This window comes from Pistacia vera, unplaced genomic scaffold, assembly GCF_008641045.1.
Source record: "Pistacia vera cultivar Batoury unplaced genomic scaffold, PisVer_v2 Contig347, whole genome shotgun sequence".
Classification (NCBI taxonomy): Eukaryota; Viridiplantae; Streptophyta; class Magnoliopsida; order Sapindales; family Anacardiaceae; genus Pistacia; species Pistacia vera.
Genome location: NW_022196165.1, coordinates 1,931,969 through 1,951,529, shown reverse-complemented (window position 1 = coordinate 1,951,529; position 19,561 = coordinate 1,931,969). Strand labels below are relative to the sequence as shown.

The following is a 19,561-nucleotide window of genomic DNA, read 5'->3' as shown; positions in this document are numbered from 1 at the left end:
ATATACAAACAATTTGTATATAATATTTAAATATTAAAATTATATGGTGCCCTTTCACATAAAATTCTAGGCCTGTTCTATTTCTTCACATTCCTGATTTTTGAGAAAAACCCGAGTGAAGGCCCAAAATGTAAAACCCATTTCACTATCATTGCATTTGCCTTCAATCAATTTTCGATTTAGTTTGTTGTTTTGATTTTTTTTTTTTTTTTTGGGTAAAATTATCATTTTGAGTATCTAATTTAACTCAATCCAACCCATTTTTTCAAACCCACATAGATAAATCAATGAATGAATTTGTGTGAATAGTTTGAGTAAAAGATTTAAGTTGCTCTCACCTAACCCTTATGATTTAGAGTTTTTAAAATTTTAGTAATTATATAATCAGTGTCTCAATCACATCCAATGTTCACTGGCCATTCTTCCGGGAAAAAAAAAGATGAAAGTAGAAAAGGCAAGTCATCTTCTAGGAAAGAAGATAAAGTTGAAATGTTTAGAGGTTAATAGAAAAAGTCAATTGTATGATTTTCGTTTATTAAGATGAACTTTATTCAAATTCCTCCATCTCGTTTGATTGCATTGCTATCGACTATTCTTCATTAGAAAAGAAAATAAATTCAGATTCTTTCATACGAAATGTGATTGAAATTTTTTCTTATAGTGCAAAATTACCATTAGAAATGAAGATTCGGATTTTAAAAAAGTAGGACTACATCAACAATTTTCGATTTTTTGAGGGGCAATATAGAAGGGTATTTTAGGAATTTTACAAATCAGTTAAATTTTCTTGGATAGTCTTGGGGAGGTCACTGTTTTAATTTGAAAACTTTTGGGTGTAAGGGGAGGGTGTATTATTTGATCATTATTTGTTACCTCAAAATTATGCGTAAAAAATGTGAACCCTCATTGAGGAATTTCTTGTGTGTGAATTAATGAATCCGTGTAACAGAATCACACCAAATGCGAATCGTTTATTCGTTGCTTATTGGGGATGCAATTTTAAGTCAAGTCAAAAAAGAAACAGGCCAAGGCATCTTCTGGGAAAAAAGATAAAGTAGAAAACTAGAAATGCTATAAAATTTGACGGAAAGACTCAATTATGATAAATTGGTTTATAGATTTATTTTAGGATGGCTTTCTTTAACATGTAAACGCAAATTAAACCCCTTTTTTAAAGTTGGTAAGAGAATGATCTAATTGCTTAAATCAATTAGTTTCATGGTGGAGACATAAACCCTAATCCTATTATCACATGATTCAAGTTCCGAAATACAAAATTTAGAAGAGAACATTTTGAGATTAGTGTAAATCTTGTCTTCCAACTAAAATTTAACACTATTATATGGATAGAGGTTAAATGTATAGTTCATAATTCTACTCATAAAAAACTGACCAACAAGACAACAAAGGATTCTGATGAATGATTGAACAAAGCTAGAGACATGCCAAAATGTCCTTAAATGAAATTGACTCAAGTTTTATGAAATGATAGACTTAAGGAAAAAAGGAGAATGAGGGAACTAGTTTGTTATTATTATTATTATTTTAATAATCTAGAAACCCCTCGAACTTTTCCCACAAGCTTGAATTTGAAACTAGAACCTCTGTCGAACCCTATAATCTTTGAAAATGGAAAACAATAGTCTTTAGCCATATGGGTGCCAATATTTGACAAAAAAGAGAAACAATACTCGTTAGCCATGTGCAAGTGCCTATGAGGAGAGCTGAATTTTAAATATTATGGGAATAAATTAACCACGAGTCTGACTTCTTTGATTGTTACTTGTGACTGACCGAGGAAGCGACATACACTTTTCCATTATTTTTCTGGAAGATGAAAAGCAATTAACGTGGAAAATAATATAAAGCAAGATCATTTTAAGAAGAAAAAAATTAGCATTTATTTAATATGACTTCATTTCACTAATGATCACTTTCTAATTTGATGACCAAAATATTATTTTATAGACCAAATAAAGTTTTTTAATGATGATATTGTGGTAATTTAAATATTTTGCTTAAATTTATAACACAAGTTTTGTTATCAACTCATTGCAATAAAGTGATTTAGAAAGTGATGAGATGACACAAGAATAATTTATTTGAACTTCTCTCTCAAGTTCATCGAATTACCGAGAATCTATGACCAATAATTACTTATACAAATTTAAGTCAAATATTTAAATTACTATATTGGTTATGTTGAAGAGCAACATTTTTTCTTTTTTCAGATTAAGCCATAACTTTGAAATACAAGATTAAAACAATTTGGATTATGAGATTTTTCGAGGCACACAAATTGGTCGGGAGTTGGAGCTATTAAGAACTCAATATGAATTAAAAACCAATTTACATGTTAAAATCTGTTAATGATTGTTATTATAGTTAAAGTTGTTAGTGTGTAAACTCATTAATACCTGATCCGTTAGTGAGTTCTGTTAGTTTTACATTACAATAGCAGAAGTCAACGATAGAAGCTGTTTGCTTAGCCTAATCACTAAGCTTGCTTACAACCTGTTTGCATAAATGTGAAATCATTTGGAATGAATTTCTCACATACGATACCAGATGAATTGTATGGACAGCTTCCAGGAAAAAGAGATGACTTTGTGCATCAACGCTTTAATTTATTTGGAATTAAAATGTTTAAATTAAAGGAACAGAAATCAAGAGAGTTATCTTATCCCCATTTCCAAACATTGTTCCAATATCATTTAATTTGTTCTTTTACAACTCCAACCTTGATACACTAGTCAATAATAAAAACCTAAAATCTATGAAATCCTCTTTAATTCCTTCCTTATCCTTCCTTATTATTATAATATTTTAAAAACACACTCAAACCCAGTTAGGGGTTGTCTCAATCTCAAGTGTGAAAGAGAGACCTTAGTTAAATCCGAACTAAAGTTAAAGTTAAGTTTGTTTATAGATTTTGTTAGAAATAACACAGAATAACAAATATTCTAATCTCATCTCAGGATCATGTTCATAGTCACCCATTGCAATCACATTTTTCATATAAACGAGCTACAATGAATTTAGATAGCATAAATACCTCTTCTCCTTATCTCTGAAGCCAAAAATTGAATCTGGAAGAAAACCACGAAGAGTATTTTTCTTTTCCAATTTTAGAGAGAGAGAGAGCATATTTTTTCTTGTATATTGGTGTGTACGTTACTAACTAAAAGAAAAAAACTTTTTCTTTTTATATGGGACGGTTAGTGAGAAACTGCCTTTGGCAGTTTCACTTCACGTACACGTCGCTTCGGGTAACCCATCATGGGTGTACCCTTATCCAATATCTCTCACTCACACATGATGGGACTATCTCTCTCTGTGCTTCTTTAAGGTTCATACTTTAGTAAATATGTCGTGTGACCATGCATACTTTGAGAGCACATTAGTCATATATCTGTTAGGAATATATAACTTCTTGAATTGTGAAACTTAAGTTGTATGTTGTATGCAATACCCTAGATTACTTATCACATTTTTTTCTAACAATCTCATTTTTAATAAATATCCGTTGTATTCATAATTATGTTTTGTCTTTACATAAAAGTAAAACATAATTGATCGACCAATGAATACACGTGATTATAGTATGATAATTCAAAATCATAATCTTCCTCTTTTCTCAATTCTTGTAACTTTCATTTAACTTGCTTTTCTAGAAATGTCTCAGCTGATTGAATTTATCTTAATCCTTTGGTAACACTCTAAGATAGCAATCATTAAATAAAGGTTTTAAGAAACAGAATAAAGTAATAAGGGTATTCTATGAGAATTTATTCTTAAAATCTCAAGGTCTCACACAATGTTAGAGTTGAGATTTTGACTTTCATTACCCCTTTGGTCAATGTTTTGCACATGTGGTATGAATCACATGCTACAACATTTCCTCCTTTCCCATGGAGTGCATGTCTCTTTTCTTGTAAATGTTGTATAGATTTAAGTTCAGACATACCTAATGTCTAACTTGAGTTCACTTTACATACTTTTAATTCATCAGAACTCTAATCTGGCAATGAGACAGATAAAGTGATCATTTATCACTTATGGTCACATTTCATTATGACATTATTTTAATTCTAGTTTTAGGCGACGTTAAACATTTTAAGCTTGGCTCTCTGTTATCACCTAGATAATAAGCTTAAAATCATCTCATCTCCATTCCTATGAAGTAATGGAGGCGATTGCCTGTGTAAGAATGTCAATCTTTTAACTGTCCGACATGCTTTTCAAAATGGACATATATAATATTTACATAACTAATATGTATATTTATGCTCCTTCATGTATGTTCCATAATAATCGAAATTGAGCATTGACAATATTGTTATTTAATATTGATAAGACAAATGTGAACAATTTTTGGGAAATCTCAAAGTATGAGTACATTCAACACCTACGTAAGCCTAGAGATCTAACATGTCTATTGAAAATATCTCTTGGTATAGGCTTTGTAAATGCATCCGCAACCATGTCATGCGTAGATATGTACTTCATGTTCACCTCCTTTTGTGTCACCAAGTCTCGCACAAAATTATATTTGATATCTATGTGTTTCATTTTACCATGATATTTGGGATCCTTAGTGTATGCTATTGCTGCTTGACTATCATAGTTTATTCTTACTGGTTCAATAGCAACATTAATTATTCCCAGATGATTCATGAACCATCTTAACCAAATGGCTTCTTGCACTGCAACTGAAAATGCTACAAACTCAGCCTCCATTGTAGATAAGGCTATGCATGATTATTTCTTACTACTCCAAGATATGGCCCCACCATTTAGTAAGAAAACATATCCGAAAGTAGATTTCCTTTCATCTAAATCTCCTCCCCAATCAACATCGGTGTAGCCTCTCAAGTGTAAATCATTTCCTTGATAACATAATGAGTAATCAGCTGTTCCTTTTAGATATTTTAAGATTCTCTTAACTGCTTTCCAATGTGCTTGTCCTGGGTCAGACTGATATCTGCTTACCAACCCAACAGCATAACAGATGTCAACTCTAGTGCACATCATGGCATACATAAGACTTCCAATAGCACTTATATGAGGAACATTCTTCATTTGTTCCTTTTCTTGTGGAGTCTTCGGACACATTTTACGACTCAAAGTCTCACCTTTCATGATAGGATTGTCTATGGGTTTACAATCTTGTATATGAAATCGTTCAAGAATTTTCTTAATGTATGATTCTTGTGAAAGAGATACTAATTTTCTTAAGCGATCTCTTGAAATCTTAACTCCAAAATATATGCAGCTTCACCCATATCTTTCATCTCAAAATGAGATGATAACCATCCTTTGATTTCATTGACAAATCCCTTATCATTTCCAGCTATAAGTATATCATCAACATATAATGATAATATAACAAATTTGTTATTGGATCTCTTTGTATATACGCAGTGATCTTCATTTATCATTTTAAAATTCTACACACTTTGTGTTCTTAACCTTCTCTAATAAAAGCTATTGGTTAGTCCATATAGATTTCTTCTTGTAATTCTCCATTGAGAAAAGCAATCTTTACATCCATTTGATGCAATTCAAGATCCATGCTAGCAACTATAGCTAGAATAAGTCGGATTGAGATAAACCGCACAACAGGCGAAAAAAGTTTCTTTATAATCTATTCCTTCTTGTTGTGTATACCCCTTCGCGACTAAGCGAGCTTTTTATCTTTTAATACTGTCATTAGCTTTACGCTTGATTTTGAGAACCCACTTGTTCCCAATGGCTTCCCATCCTTTTGGTAAATAAACCAATTCCCATACTTGGTTTGATTTCATAGACTCCAATTCTTCTTCCATTGCTTTCATTCATTTTTCCTTAGAAGGGCAATTGAGAGCCTCATTTACATTCCTTGGCTCTTTGTCATCTTGTGGAGTAACTAGGAAAATTTCTCCCTCAATCTCAAATCATCGACATGGAACTTGTTTCCTGTTTGATCAATGTATTAGAGATTGATTGGTGTTACTCCCACTTGGACCAGCTATCATAGTTGGATCGTCAGTGGGGAATGATGGAGGATTTGAAACTGATTCATCAACTTCCATATCGCTGCCACTGGGATGTAGTATAACCAACTGATTGTCGGCAACAAAATTGCCTTGGTCTTGTGTTTCATATAGAAACAAGTCTTGACCTATCTCACCCTTCTTAGGAAAATTAGTTTCTAAGAATGTGACATCTCGTGATTCAAACTCAGTGATGCTACCACTTTCTTGTTCTCCTATGAAGATGTATCCCTTTGAATGTTCTGAGTATCTTATGAAGATACATTTCTTCCCCCTTTGACCTAATTTTCCATATTTATGGGAAGGATCATGAACATAGGCAGCACATCCCCATGGCTTTAGGAGACTCAAATCGGGTTTTCGATTTGTCCATAACTCATATGGTGTAGTAGTAATAGATTTGGAGGGTATTCGATTGAGGATATATGTGGCAGTCAATAAGGCATAACCCAAAAGGTGATGGGTAAGTTTACTTGTGCCATCATAGACCTTACCATCTCAAGTAGGGTTCTGTTTCTTCGTTCTGTAACACCATTTTGTTGAGGAGTTCTTGGAATAGTTGATTGACATTCTATTCCCATTTCATCACAAAAATTTCTGAACTGGTCAGATAAATATTCACGACCTCGATCGGTTCGTAGAACTTCTATTTTTTTATCTAATTGATTCTCAACTAAGTTTTTAAACTTCTAAAAGCATTCTAAATCTTCTGATTTTTGAGAAATCAAGAAAACATAACCATATCGAGTGAAATCGTCTATAAATGTGATGAAATAAATAGCCCTATGTCTAGCCCTCACATTCATTGGACCATATATGTCAGAAAGAATTAGTTGCAATGGAACTTCAGCTCTTATCGCTTTTCCAAATAGGTTTCTTGCTGTTTTTCCAACTAGGCAATGTTCATAAGTAGTCAAGTCTACTTTTGTTAAAGATCCTAACAAGCCTTCTCTTGTTAGTATATTCATTCTTTGTTGGCCAATATGGCTAAGCCGTGCATGCCATATATTCACATCAACATTATTGGAAGATGTAACAAAGGAAAAACAAACATTACTATAATTATAAGCAACGTCAAGTACTATAAAACCATCCGAAATATACCCACAACCATAGTATGTTGTGTACAAAAATAAATGGACACCAGTAATGGAAAAGTTTAAATTAAAACCAAGTTTAATAAGTTCTAACACGGAAATCAAATTTCAACGAATATCGGGTGCGTATAACACGTCATGTAGGTATAGGATTCGACCTCCACGCATGATCAATTTGCATGTGCCGATCCCTTTAACTTCCACTTTTGAATTGTTACCTACATATATCCATTTTGTTTCCCGTGGTATTCGTCGAAACTCTACGAAAGCACTCCTGTCTTTCGCTATGTGATTTGTTGCTGCTAAATCTACAGTCCACAAAGGATGAGATTCAATTAGAAAAACAGAACTGAAAACATTTATATAACTTACTTGTGCAAACAAGTAATTTACCTTCTTCGGCTCGCTACAATTGCAAGCAAAATATCCCTTGTTACCACAGTTATAGCATTTCACCTTTGCCATGTTTCTCTTCCTGGCAGGATGCTTTCCTTTTCCGTGTTTAAAAAACTTCCTCCTCTTCCCTTGAGCCTTATCAGTATTGCCTTTTCTTTGGGATCCATCTTGGAATTTACGTTTAAATCCCTTCCCACCATGTGAACTGGAACTAGCCATATACACATCACTATTTGCCTTACTCGCATTAAGACTATCTTCTTCCAATTCCAACTGTCGTATGACATCTTCTAAATTTCTGATGCCCTCATTGTGGGTAAGGTGTATTTTCATGTGTTCCCAATTTTGAGGCAATGATCTTATGACAGCTTGAACCTATTGTTCATCAGTTAGGATGTGACCTGTATCTCTTAACTCACTTGTCATGTTTGACAAGTGCCGTAAATGTACTCTCATAGTATGTTCAGGCTTTTTCTTATATGTGTCAAACTTGATAGTGAGTGACTGAAGTTTGGTAATAGACGTACCGCCAAACTTTGTAGCAAGGTCGGACCACATGTCCTTTGCTAATTCATAATCCCGGTACCTTTTTATGAAATCATTGTCCATGCTACTCAACAGAGTGATACGAGCAGTGGAATTCTTCTTCTTCCACATGTCATAAGCTGCACGGTCTCTTCTATGTTGAGCCATGACTCCTTCTTCAGGCTTTTCCATGGTCGTGGTAAGAGCTTCAAGAACCTCTTGTTCTTTCAAGACATATTGGATTTTCAAGCTCCATATCTCATCATTGTCGCCGCTAAATTTTTTTCCTTTATTAAGTTCGGCGACAATGTTCTTAGATGCAAATGCCATTTCTAAAAAAATTACACATTGGATAATGCATGTTATTCAATGCTCGGAACATACATATATATTTAATTAATTATATCAATAATTATTGTATATTACATTTGGAATCAAAAGTTAACAATGTCAACAATCATCATCCAAAATTCTAATCTCCAATTATCATAGATATAATTAATTGCAATTCAAAAATAATATTAAGACATAATCATATAAGTATAATTCAACATAAATTCACATAAAATTTAGATGTTAATAAAAAATAAATAAAAACTAATTCCATTATGTAAATAGAATTCAACATATAGTGAAATTAAAACAAACAATTTCAAAAAAAATTAAGTTTACAGCCACATTCCTAAAACTGGGAAGGATCTGATAATCCTTATCCTAAGGTCTTTATCTAACTTGTAATTAACCCTAGGCAAGGGAACTCCTAGTTTCTTGTGATGTCCTTTACGAGTGGAAACTCCTATAGATGCACCAGTTGTCTTTTTGGCACCCCAATTTATGTACTCCTTGATGTAGTTGTTGACTAAACGTCTATAATCTTTATTATCATCTTTAAGGTTTTGAACTTTCAACTTGTTCCAAACCAGATCAAGGAGACTAACGAGACTAGGATAACCGAGAGTATCTCTAAGGGCTTTGTATTTCGACTCATCTTCCTTTAACCCCCCTATCTAGACAATTTCCTGAATCATTTCATTCACATGAATGAAATGATTTACGAGTTGCACTAACTCATCCTCTTTGTCTTTAAATATTAAGGTGTGAGTTTGTAGGGTTCTAATCATGTTCATAACCCTTTCCTACTGAGCGGATGTTCTAGCAACGATCGCACGTTTATAATGTGCCATTTTTCTGTAACAAATACAAAAAAAAACCATTTATTTATCAAATAAAGATTGACTATATTTGATAAATAATATATATACGTGTTCATTACTTAATAACAAAATTAGACTCATAATAACATATCAAGTCTGCATTCTATCATTTACATCAAAGAGAAAAATTATTTAGAACACTTCACGCGCCACCCAAAAGTAGTCACGTGTCTCCACATGCTGCCCAGTAGCAGTCACGCGCCCTCACGTGCTGGCATAAGAGTCCACGCGCTCCCCACGCACTAGCTGGGCACTCTAGGAGCTTGTCACGCGCCTGACATTGAATTTGGGTCAGTTTGACCCGTTTCACCATTAATAGGGTCAAGTTTGACCCGATTTGACCCCTTGACTTGTTTTAACCTTATGGGTCTGGGTTTGACTAACCCGTTTTGTCATATGGGTCGGGTTTGACTAACCCGTTTAATGTAATGGGTCAAATCCGTGGGTTAACTTGACCCATTTTTATTTTGGTTTTGGGTTGGGCCGGAAATGAATATAGCTTAATTTAACACAAGTGAAACATGTAGCCCAGTGGTTAGTGAGTTGGGTTGAAAATGTGTAGACTTGGGTTCAATTCTCACCACCCACATAGTTTGCACATTTTTTATTAAAGAAAAAAGTAAAAAAAAACAAAAAAAAAAAACAACTTGTCTTATGTAAGGCTGGAATCAAAATGACATGTCGGTCCTGGTCATCTTCTACCTTCGTCCGAGTCTGCAACTGGGTACCCGACCCAAAAATCAACTCATACAGAAACCCGAAACTTTAAAAAGGCATATCCAAGTCATTTTAACTCCATTTTTTATGATTCAAAAGCCATTTTCTTCATAATTTCATAAGGAATCTAATAGTCTAATTATCATAACCAAAAAGACAACTTTTTATGTACAAAAATTGCAAATTCAGAACTGCATTTAATAAACAAGTAACATGCTTTAACATAACAGTATGAATTTAAAACAATATGAACCACAGCTCTGATACCATTGTTAGAAAAAACACAGAGTAACAAATATTCTAATCTCATCCCAAGATCATGTTCATAGTCTCCCATTGCAATCACATTTTTCATATAAACGAACTACAATGAATTTACACAGCATTAATACCTCTTCTCCTTATCTCTAAAGCCAAAAATTGAATCTGGAAGAAAACCACGAAGAGTATTTTTCTTTTCCAATTTTAGAGAGAGATAGCGTATTTTTTCTTCTATATTGGTTTGTATGTTACTGACTAAAAGAAAGAACTTTTTCTTTTTATATGGGGCGGTTAGTGAGAAACTGCCTTTGGCAGTTTCACTTCACGTACACCTCGCTTGGGGTAACCCATCATGGGTGTACCCTTATCCAATAGATTTGCACACTCTTAATCAAGGAATGAGAAAAATTGTATGAACTCTCTGAGAAATTACATGGGAAAACTGGTTGTCAAGCTCAAAAGGCCAACAAAGGTACATGAAATTATTGAAAAGAAATCAATTAAAGATGGTCTTTTAATAGTTCTAAGAAACAACTCAGCTCTAAGATGAAAAACCATTTATCATTAGGTGCAATATGACAAATGAATTATGCCTATACTATATATGAATATGATTTGAAATAAGCCCTTCATTCTTAATCTTCTCCCAGTTAGAAGTAGGATTGGTCGTAGTTCGGCTGGGAAGTTTAATTTCACAAAATGTGAATGATAATAACTATATAGTGAGTCCAATCATGTAATGTTTAATTTCGGATATTTTCTAATATTCTCTCAAAATTATAAGTCTTTGTCTTCAACAACTAATATAAAAGAAATAGAAATTGAGATCAATATCATACAGCCATACTGAATTTTGGTATGGACTTAAATCCCACATCGCTAGTGGGCCAACAGTTGCCAAACACTCGATCACCACTTACATTTTCATCCTCGAGCTCCATTCTATTCATGCCTCTTCACATGACTTTTTATTGAATAACAATGTTACAAGTAATATTTATCTACATGGTTGGGCACTAAATGAACAAGCCATGTCCATAGAATGTCTTAATTAAGCAAAGGGAAAAAGTATGTTGTTTATTTCGTTAACTTAGTAGATATATTATATGGAGTAGGTTGCTTTACTTCATTATTTCATTACATTGCTTTTGTGACCTTGTTGGTTACCTGTAACAACGTGCACATCTTGTGCAATCCCTCCCGAGGTCGGTTGGGTATCTCTGATTGGTACGATTTATCGTATCAACATTTTGACACTAGAAAGAAGGTCTCTCCCTTGAATAAACTTTGCGAAGAAAGCATCTTGCACACATACACCAACTAATCTCACCAAAACTTCTAGAAGCCATATGGCTAGTGTTGAGGAAGCCGTCCACCAATAGGTTCATCAAGGGCCTTAGTCCAGTCGCCCAGCGATGACTCTACCCTCGCCAGCCGTCCAAGTCGCAAATCTAGTTAGGACAGGCACTTCCAACCCTAACAACGTCCTAACAGAATACGAAATTCGTTGCATAGAGATTTGAGAAATGTTTGTGAACAACTTATTTACAATAGTTTAACCAATAGGTTCATCAAGGGCCTCAGTCCAGTCGCCCAGCGATGACTCTACCCTCGCCACGTCCAAGTTGCAAATCTAGTTAGAGCGGGCACTTCCAACCCTAACAACTAACAAAATATGAAATTCATTGCATAGAGATTTGAGAAATGTTTGAGAACAACTTATGTACAATAGTTTAACCATCTCATCATGTTTATGTGGTGACACTACCCAATCATATATAGCCACGTGTGACCAATTCGCAAATGTTTTAGTAAGTCTAATTTGTTTAAACTTAAATTACTATTATCTCTTTAATTAGTTAAACAAAATATATTATCACCATCTCCAGCACCAATCACCTACCATATGATTCTATGTCAGGTCCTCATTCTCTGTTAGGTTGTCGTGGTTATGAAATCGTCGCTCAAGGTCTTTACTTTCTTTTTTAATATATTTAACCAATAATTTGTTTATTTGTAGAAAGTTAATTCTATAGAATCTCCTACCTCATGATTCTATATTAGGTGGGTGGTGTTCATGAAATCATTCGGTCATCTTCTTCCGTTTCAATTTTTTACTATTTTTTTTTATTTGTTGAATATTACTTTAAAGAATACCACTAAGAGGTTGTTTGGATCGAGGGTATATAAGACAATGGGGATAATCTTTGTTTATTTTGCAAGATTTTGGTGTTTGGTTTGTGAGTAATAAAATATTACGGTAATCTTTTATGACAAATTGTGTATTGTTAGTAATGTGGGGGGTAATCTTATTACCTTGTTAGAGGGTGTTATTAAAACATTACTGAGGTAATATGATTTTTTTTTACCTTTTTTGCCCTTAATTAAAAACCATTTCTGACATAATGCCTTCAAATGTCTACCAAATAACAAATTACCCAGCCCCCTATATTTAAGAAATTAGCTAAAATGCCCTAGCTACAAAAAGGTTTAAAAGTTAACAAAATACTCATAGTCACCCAAGCCCACTGTCGGCTATGACTTCCCACTACCAGATGCCAGCGTTAGTCACTGTAATGGTGCACGACTAGCATGATTTTTGGCCGAAAACGGATAGATCTGGAGTTTCTATGGCCGTTTCATGGCCATAGATTTGGCTATTTTTTGACGTCATTTTTTACTTTATCTGCACCCAACCGATCATATACAACTAGTCATTCACTATTTTTTCAACTACCAACCGTAGCCAGCGATGGTGGCTGGCTTCCGGCTGTGACTTAGGGTGGGTGGGGGTGATTTTGCTATAAATTAAAGTTTTATATGATTAGAGTGTTTTAGCAAAATTTCAAATGTAGAAGGTTAAAAGAATGATTCAAAAAAGAATAATAAAAAATATTATTATATTAATATTTATAAAGGAGGGTAATTCAATAATTTATATAATATACTCACCCATTTATTCTTTCAACAAAACATATTATTCACCAATTTATTTAAACCAACTAAACACATTTTCTAAACATTTCCAATAATCTTCAATGTGATCTTTATTTTGGTTAATATAATATTCCCTTATAATAAAATATTATATGTTCCAAACGCCCTCTAAATAATCAAATTTATGTCACGACTTTATTTCGCAAGTCATGACAAGAGCAACATTTGTGGTGAGCGATGTGCTTCAAGGGGAGTGCAAGAGGCGCACAAATCGGTTGGGAATTGTAGCTATTAAGAACTCAATATGTATTAAGAACTCAATATGAATTAAAAACCAATTTACATGTTAGAACTCATTGCAGGCTAACAAGTTTTTTAAACCAACTAAAAAGAAGAGTTGGCTTAGTTAAAATCTGTTAATGATTGTTATTATAAAGTCATTAGTACCTGTTCCGTTAGTGAGTTCTGTTAGTTTTACATTAGAATAGCAATAGTCAACGTTAGAAGCTATTAGCTTAACTTACTCACTAAACTTGCTTAGAGCATCTCCGATGCTGCTCTTTATTTTGAAGGACATCTTTCTTATAAATAAAGAGTATCTTCATTAATTTTTAAATATAAAGAAGACAATTTTTATTCAAATCCAATAGACTCTTTAAATTTAATAAAGATACTTTTTATTTTCAAGAAAGAGACTTAATGGGAGAGAGAAATAATAAATAAAATGTATAGAAAGTTGTAGTTTATTAATTAAAATTAGGATAGAGAGTGAAATTTGACTCTCTAGATATGGAGAGTCAAACTCACTCTTTAATTTATATTTTAAAGATAAAGAATCTATTGGACTCTTATTTGTATGGATAAACTGTTTATTGGCATCTCCAAATGACTCTTTATATGACTTAAATTCTTTATTATAAAAAGTTTATTCATAAAAATAAAAGTCCAACAGACTCTTTATTTTTAAAATATAAATTACAGAGTGAATTTGACTCTCCACATTTAGAGAGTCAAATTTCACTATCTGTCCTATTTTTAATTAATAAACTACAAGTTCCAATATATTTTATTTAATAATTCTTTCTCCCATCAAGTCTCTTTCTTAAAAATAAAGAGTATCTTCATTAAATTTAAAGACTCTATTGGATTTGAATAAAAATTGTGTTCTTTATATTTTAAAATTAATGAAAATGCTCTTTATTTATATTAAATATGCTCTTCCAAATAAAGAGCACCATTGGAGATGCTCTTATAGCTTCTCCAGATGATTCTTTGTATGATCCAAACTCTTTATTATAAAGAGTTTATCTATAAAAATAATAGTCTAATTGACTCTTTATTTTTTAAATATAAATTAAAGAGTGAGTTTGACTATCTATATCTAGAGAGTCAAATTTTATTCTCTATCTCAATTTTATTTAATAAATTACAAGTTTTTATGTATTTTATTATTAATTTTCTCTCCTATTAAGTCTTTTTCTTATTTATTAAGTCTAATTTAAAGAATTATTAGATTTGAATATAAATTTTATTTTTTATATTTAGCAACCAGTAAAAACACTCTTTATTTATGTGATATATACTCTTTAAAATAAAAAACGTTAGAGATGCTGACAACATATTTGCATAAATGTGAAATCATTTGGAATTAATTCACACGGTTCCGTATAAAGTATAATAACTATCACACGGTTGCGTTGATCACAGGCGTGGAATAAATAGAACCGTTGAAGAGTGTGAAAGGTAAAATAATCGGAAGTTGTGAAACTTCAAAGAAGTTTCAAATTAATCAATGCCCTTAATTTTGCGCGTGAAAGGTATCAACTTTATGAAAATTAAAACAAAACAAATGTATATAAATTAAAGATAATTATATTATTATATTTTGATATAATATTAAAAAATTTATTACAACATACGAAAATACATCATGTATACATGATTTGTCAAAATTAGAATTATATAAACTTAATAGGGATATTTTTTACAAGAAAATAATCACTGATTAAGATGTTTTAGTTTTGAGATAAAAGTCAAATATTTTAACTTTTTATTTATATCTTATAAACAGATATATACGTATTTTAATTACTAAAATGAGTTACATGAAGATTAAAGAACAAAAAAATAAACAGACCCTATGTTTGAGACTCGTGGTAAAATTATTAAAATATGATATTTATAAGACAAGGAGAAAAAAATAGAATATAAGTTAGTACCATATCATTTTACCGCAAACTAATAAATTTTATATTATACATGGATTTTTCTATGTTATTTTAAACTATTTTTATATTTATTGAGATGGATGGTATTATTAAAATTTATACTTATATGGTATATATGCATTGTCTTACAATATATATACACTCATTTCTACCAAATACATTTTTGTAAGGTTTTTGTATCCCTTATTTTCGGAAAAAAGAAAATTGTTAATTAATTCTTTATCAAGTGGACCCTAATGTAAGCTATGGAATAGATAATGTTCAAGACGGCCTTAAACACCTTTACATACGCGCTCCTTTTCTGAAAGAAAAGAGAAAGCCGCGTTAGGTGGATTCATCTTTCTTCAACATATGACAAAAGAATTAGTCAAGTCAATCAAGAAAAAGTACCTGAAAGCTAAGGAAACTTCAAAGAAGATTCTATACTAGTCCACCGCAATAACATTAAGCAAAATAAATTATACATATATATAGAGAGAGAGAGAGAGGGAGAGAGAGATGCTTATAATAAGGGAACAAAACTTCATTTCATTACATTCCAAATCTCTCTTTGTTCTTGCTTTGTTTTATTTTGTTCTTCTTAATCTTCTTAATTAATCATGAAGAGACGACATTTAGACATGGAGAATGGTCATGATGAACAATCATCAGGATCTAAGAAACGTATAACCATTTATGATTGTGCTCAGTCGGGGGACATGGATGGGTTTCAGAAGCTACTTCAGGATAATCCATCTCTTCTCAAAGAAAGAAATGCATTTGTAAGATTAAATTTTTTATTTTATTTTATTTTATTTTGTGCGTGTGTGTGTGTGTGTGTGTTGAATATATATCCTTTGGAAAGAATTAGATTTTTCAGTATATTCTTTAGAGGGTTTTGGACAAATTAACAAGGGAACAAAAGTTAAGTTGCTTTGTAAATTAATTAATTTAAAGTACAATTGAGCCGAGTGCGTTCATCTTTAAATTTATGTATTCATTTTGGTATAAATGCAGATGTTGGAGACACCCCTTCATGTTTCTGCTAGTAACAACAAGACAGAAATAGTGAAATTTCTGCTTGAATGGAAAGGAGATGATAAAGTTGACTTGGAAGCGAAAAATATGGTATGTGTTCTTTATAAAATTTCCGGGAGAAATCTAAGTACGATAAAGCGAAAAATATGCTAGTAAAAATATGATTGCTTAATTAGAAAAAAGGAAAAAACATCTGTTATATATTTTTGGATCTTTGATCTGTTGAGTTTTGCAGTATGGAGAAACTCCATTGCATGTAGCAGCCAAGAATGGGTGCAATGAAGCTGCACGATTACTTCTTGCTCATGGTGCTCTTGTTGAAGCCAAATCTAAGGTGCTTTCTAATTGTAATATCTTATATTCTCATTCAGTAGTCCTTTTTTTCTTAGAAAATGTGACAGTGATATTGGTTTTATTCAATTTTCTCCTCGTTTTTACACGCAGTACGGAGTGACACCACTAATGCTTTCTGTTTGTCAATCAAGTCGAGCTGAAGACAGTTCAATTGTCGAGACATTGCTGGAGAAGAATGCTGATTGTGATGCTACAGATGATGCATGTATTTTGTATTCTAAAATAACAAATTTATTTCTTTCTAAATAGCAGTAATTTATGTAACTTTGAATGCAGGAGGGCATGACTCCTCTAGATCATCTTTCAAAAATCCAAGAAAGTGGAAAGTTGCGTGATTTATTAGTCTCTCAGCAAGAAGATCAACGAAAGAAAAAGTTTCTTCAAGCATGCAGCAAGCAAAAAGAAAGGATGGATGCCCTCGAAAAAGAGCTATCAAATATTGTGGGTCTGGATGAACTCAAGATGCAACTTCGGAAATGGGCAAAGGGCATTCTTGTGGATGAGAGGCGCAAGACCATTGGACTGAAAATAGGCACTGCTAGAAGACTTCCTCACATGGCATTTCTAGGAAATCCTGGAACAGGTAAAATTGCTGCTTACTTTATCAGTTAAAACTGCTGCTGGAATATTTTGTTTACTTAAGTAGTACTTAACTATTAATTAAATGATTTTTTTCATATTGGATAGGTAAGACAATGGTGGCTCGAATCCTTGGAAGACTACTCCATAGTGTGGAAATTTTGCAAACTGACAATGTAAAAGAAGTTCAACGGACAGATTTAGTTGGCCAATATATTGGTCATACTGGAAATCAGACTAGGGAGAAGGTACGCCGCTTTGCTTTCCATATCATATGTTCGACATAGCAAGAAATTTATTAACTGAAAAATGTATATAATTTGATGGACTTGTATCCTCTCTTTACCTTTAATATTTCAAAATGTTTGATATCTTAGAAAAATATATGAGATTAATGTACGGTTTATTTTAACGAAAAATAATAATAATAATTTCATGCACAGATCGAAGAAGCCGAGGGAGGTATTCTTTTTGTGGATGAAGCATATCGACTAATACCTGAGGAAAGAAGTGGCCGTGACTATGGGTTAGAAGCCTTAGAAGAGATCATGTCTTGTATGGACAATGGCAAAGTTTTAGTCATATTTGCTGGCTACAATGAAGACATGCAACGTGTAATAGCTTCTAATGAAGGTTTCAAGAGAAGGGTTACTAACATTTTTAATTTTAAAGATCTGAGTTGTGAAGAGTTAGCTAATGTTCTCCATATCAAGATGAAAAATCAAGCAAAGGATAGCCTGTTGCATGGGTTTAAATTGCATTCTTCTTGTACTATAGATGCCATTGCAGAGTTAATAAAGAGAGCGACAATAAAAACGCAGCGTATGAAATTGAATGGAGGTTTAGTGGATATAATGTTAAATAATGCAAAGGGGAATTTGGATTTGAGGCTTAGTGATGATTGTGCGAACAGGGATGAATTGGTTACGATCAAATTAGAGGATTTTGAAGCAGCTATGGAGTTTTTACCCGAATAACTGTTTGGCATGAAACAACTTATTTTACAAAAAATTATCCTCTCTTCCAGCCTTTGAGTGCTGTGAATAAATATTCTGGCTTTGTGCCTCTTTGAATGTTTGTGTTAGGAACTTTTAATTTATATTTGCAATAACTATTTGAAGTATTTGGGAAGATGAAATTAATCTTTACTCTTTCTTTGTCATTCCTGTCTTTATTACTTACTACTGTTTTGCTTTTTTTGTTTATATTTAAGAAATCCTTGACGTGGGAGGCATTTATTTTTTTATTATTATTATTATTTTTTTTTTTTTGGTTTACGTTTAAGAAATTCTTGACATTGGAGTCAATAATGCCTGATGCGTTTAGTTATCAAGAGCAAGTTACATAATGATTCAGTTGCTGATGATGAAGTTTTGTAATTTTTGCGAATTCAGAACACATAATATAAACACATACTATGTCAAACAGAATAAGTCGATCAAGTCTGGCCACGTTCACGCGTTGACACCTCAAGTACAATACATATTATCTACTTATAAATTGTTATACGCTGATGAGGACTGTTTTACTTAAATATAATAAAGTATTCAAAAATAAAAAACGAGAGTTTAACACCAAACCAAAGTTAATTAACAGAACAACAAAAAACCATGCACAGGCTTTCAGGTTCAGCTAAAACACAAGCAACTCTGCCTTAGTTTTATCTTCCTCAATTTTAGAGTGTTTTTCAAAACATCAGAAGTTATAAAGGAGCATCTGTCGTCTCTCCCGTTCTTCCCGGAAGTCAGTACTTAGAATTCCATCTCTTTTTCTCTTTTGGTCTGCTGATCATGAAAGAGCATCTACGGCAGCCTTCTTTTGAGGATGACCCTCTTTGAGGGAGAGAGCAAATTGAAGAATCTGCGGATATGGCTGAAACTTCAACCGACTTATCGGCACTTAGTTTAATTATGGCTACTCACGAAATTGCATCAGTAAAGTAATTTGATTTTATTAGACTGATTAGATGATAAGAAGTTGAAAACTCAATCTAGTCTGGGGTACTTGGCAGCCTTAGCCAAAGGGGAACTTTTTGTCTATTATGAACTCGGATCATCTGTTTTTTCCCTTGGGGTTGGTGAATGTCCAAATCCCGTACTCTATCTTGGCTACTGAGATCGGATTAGCAGCCAAATATGAAGCACCTAATTTATCACACCAAAGAGTTGGCGGATTGTGGGCAAGAAAGGATCTTCCTCTGG

General features: G+C 32.7%; 1 protein-coding gene across 1 annotated transcript; it reads left to right on the top strand.

Moving 5' to 3' along the window:
• Positions 1 to 15,930: 15,930 nt before the first annotated feature.
• LOC116139152 (protein CfxQ homolog) lies at positions 15,931 to 18,391 on the top strand. Its single transcript, XM_031424822.1, has 7 exons — positions 15,931 to 16,171; positions 16,407 to 16,517; positions 16,663 to 16,761; positions 16,872 to 16,982; positions 17,058 to 17,364; positions 17,469 to 17,608; positions 17,804 to 18,391. Exons 1-7 carry the CDS (start codon positions 16,010 to 16,012, stop codon positions 18,335 to 18,337), a joined length of 1,464 nt encoding a protein of 487 aa, XP_031280682.1. The 5' UTR covers positions 15,931 to 16,009; the 3' UTR covers positions 18,338 to 18,391.
• Positions 18,392 to 19,561: the final 1,170 nt, after the last annotated feature.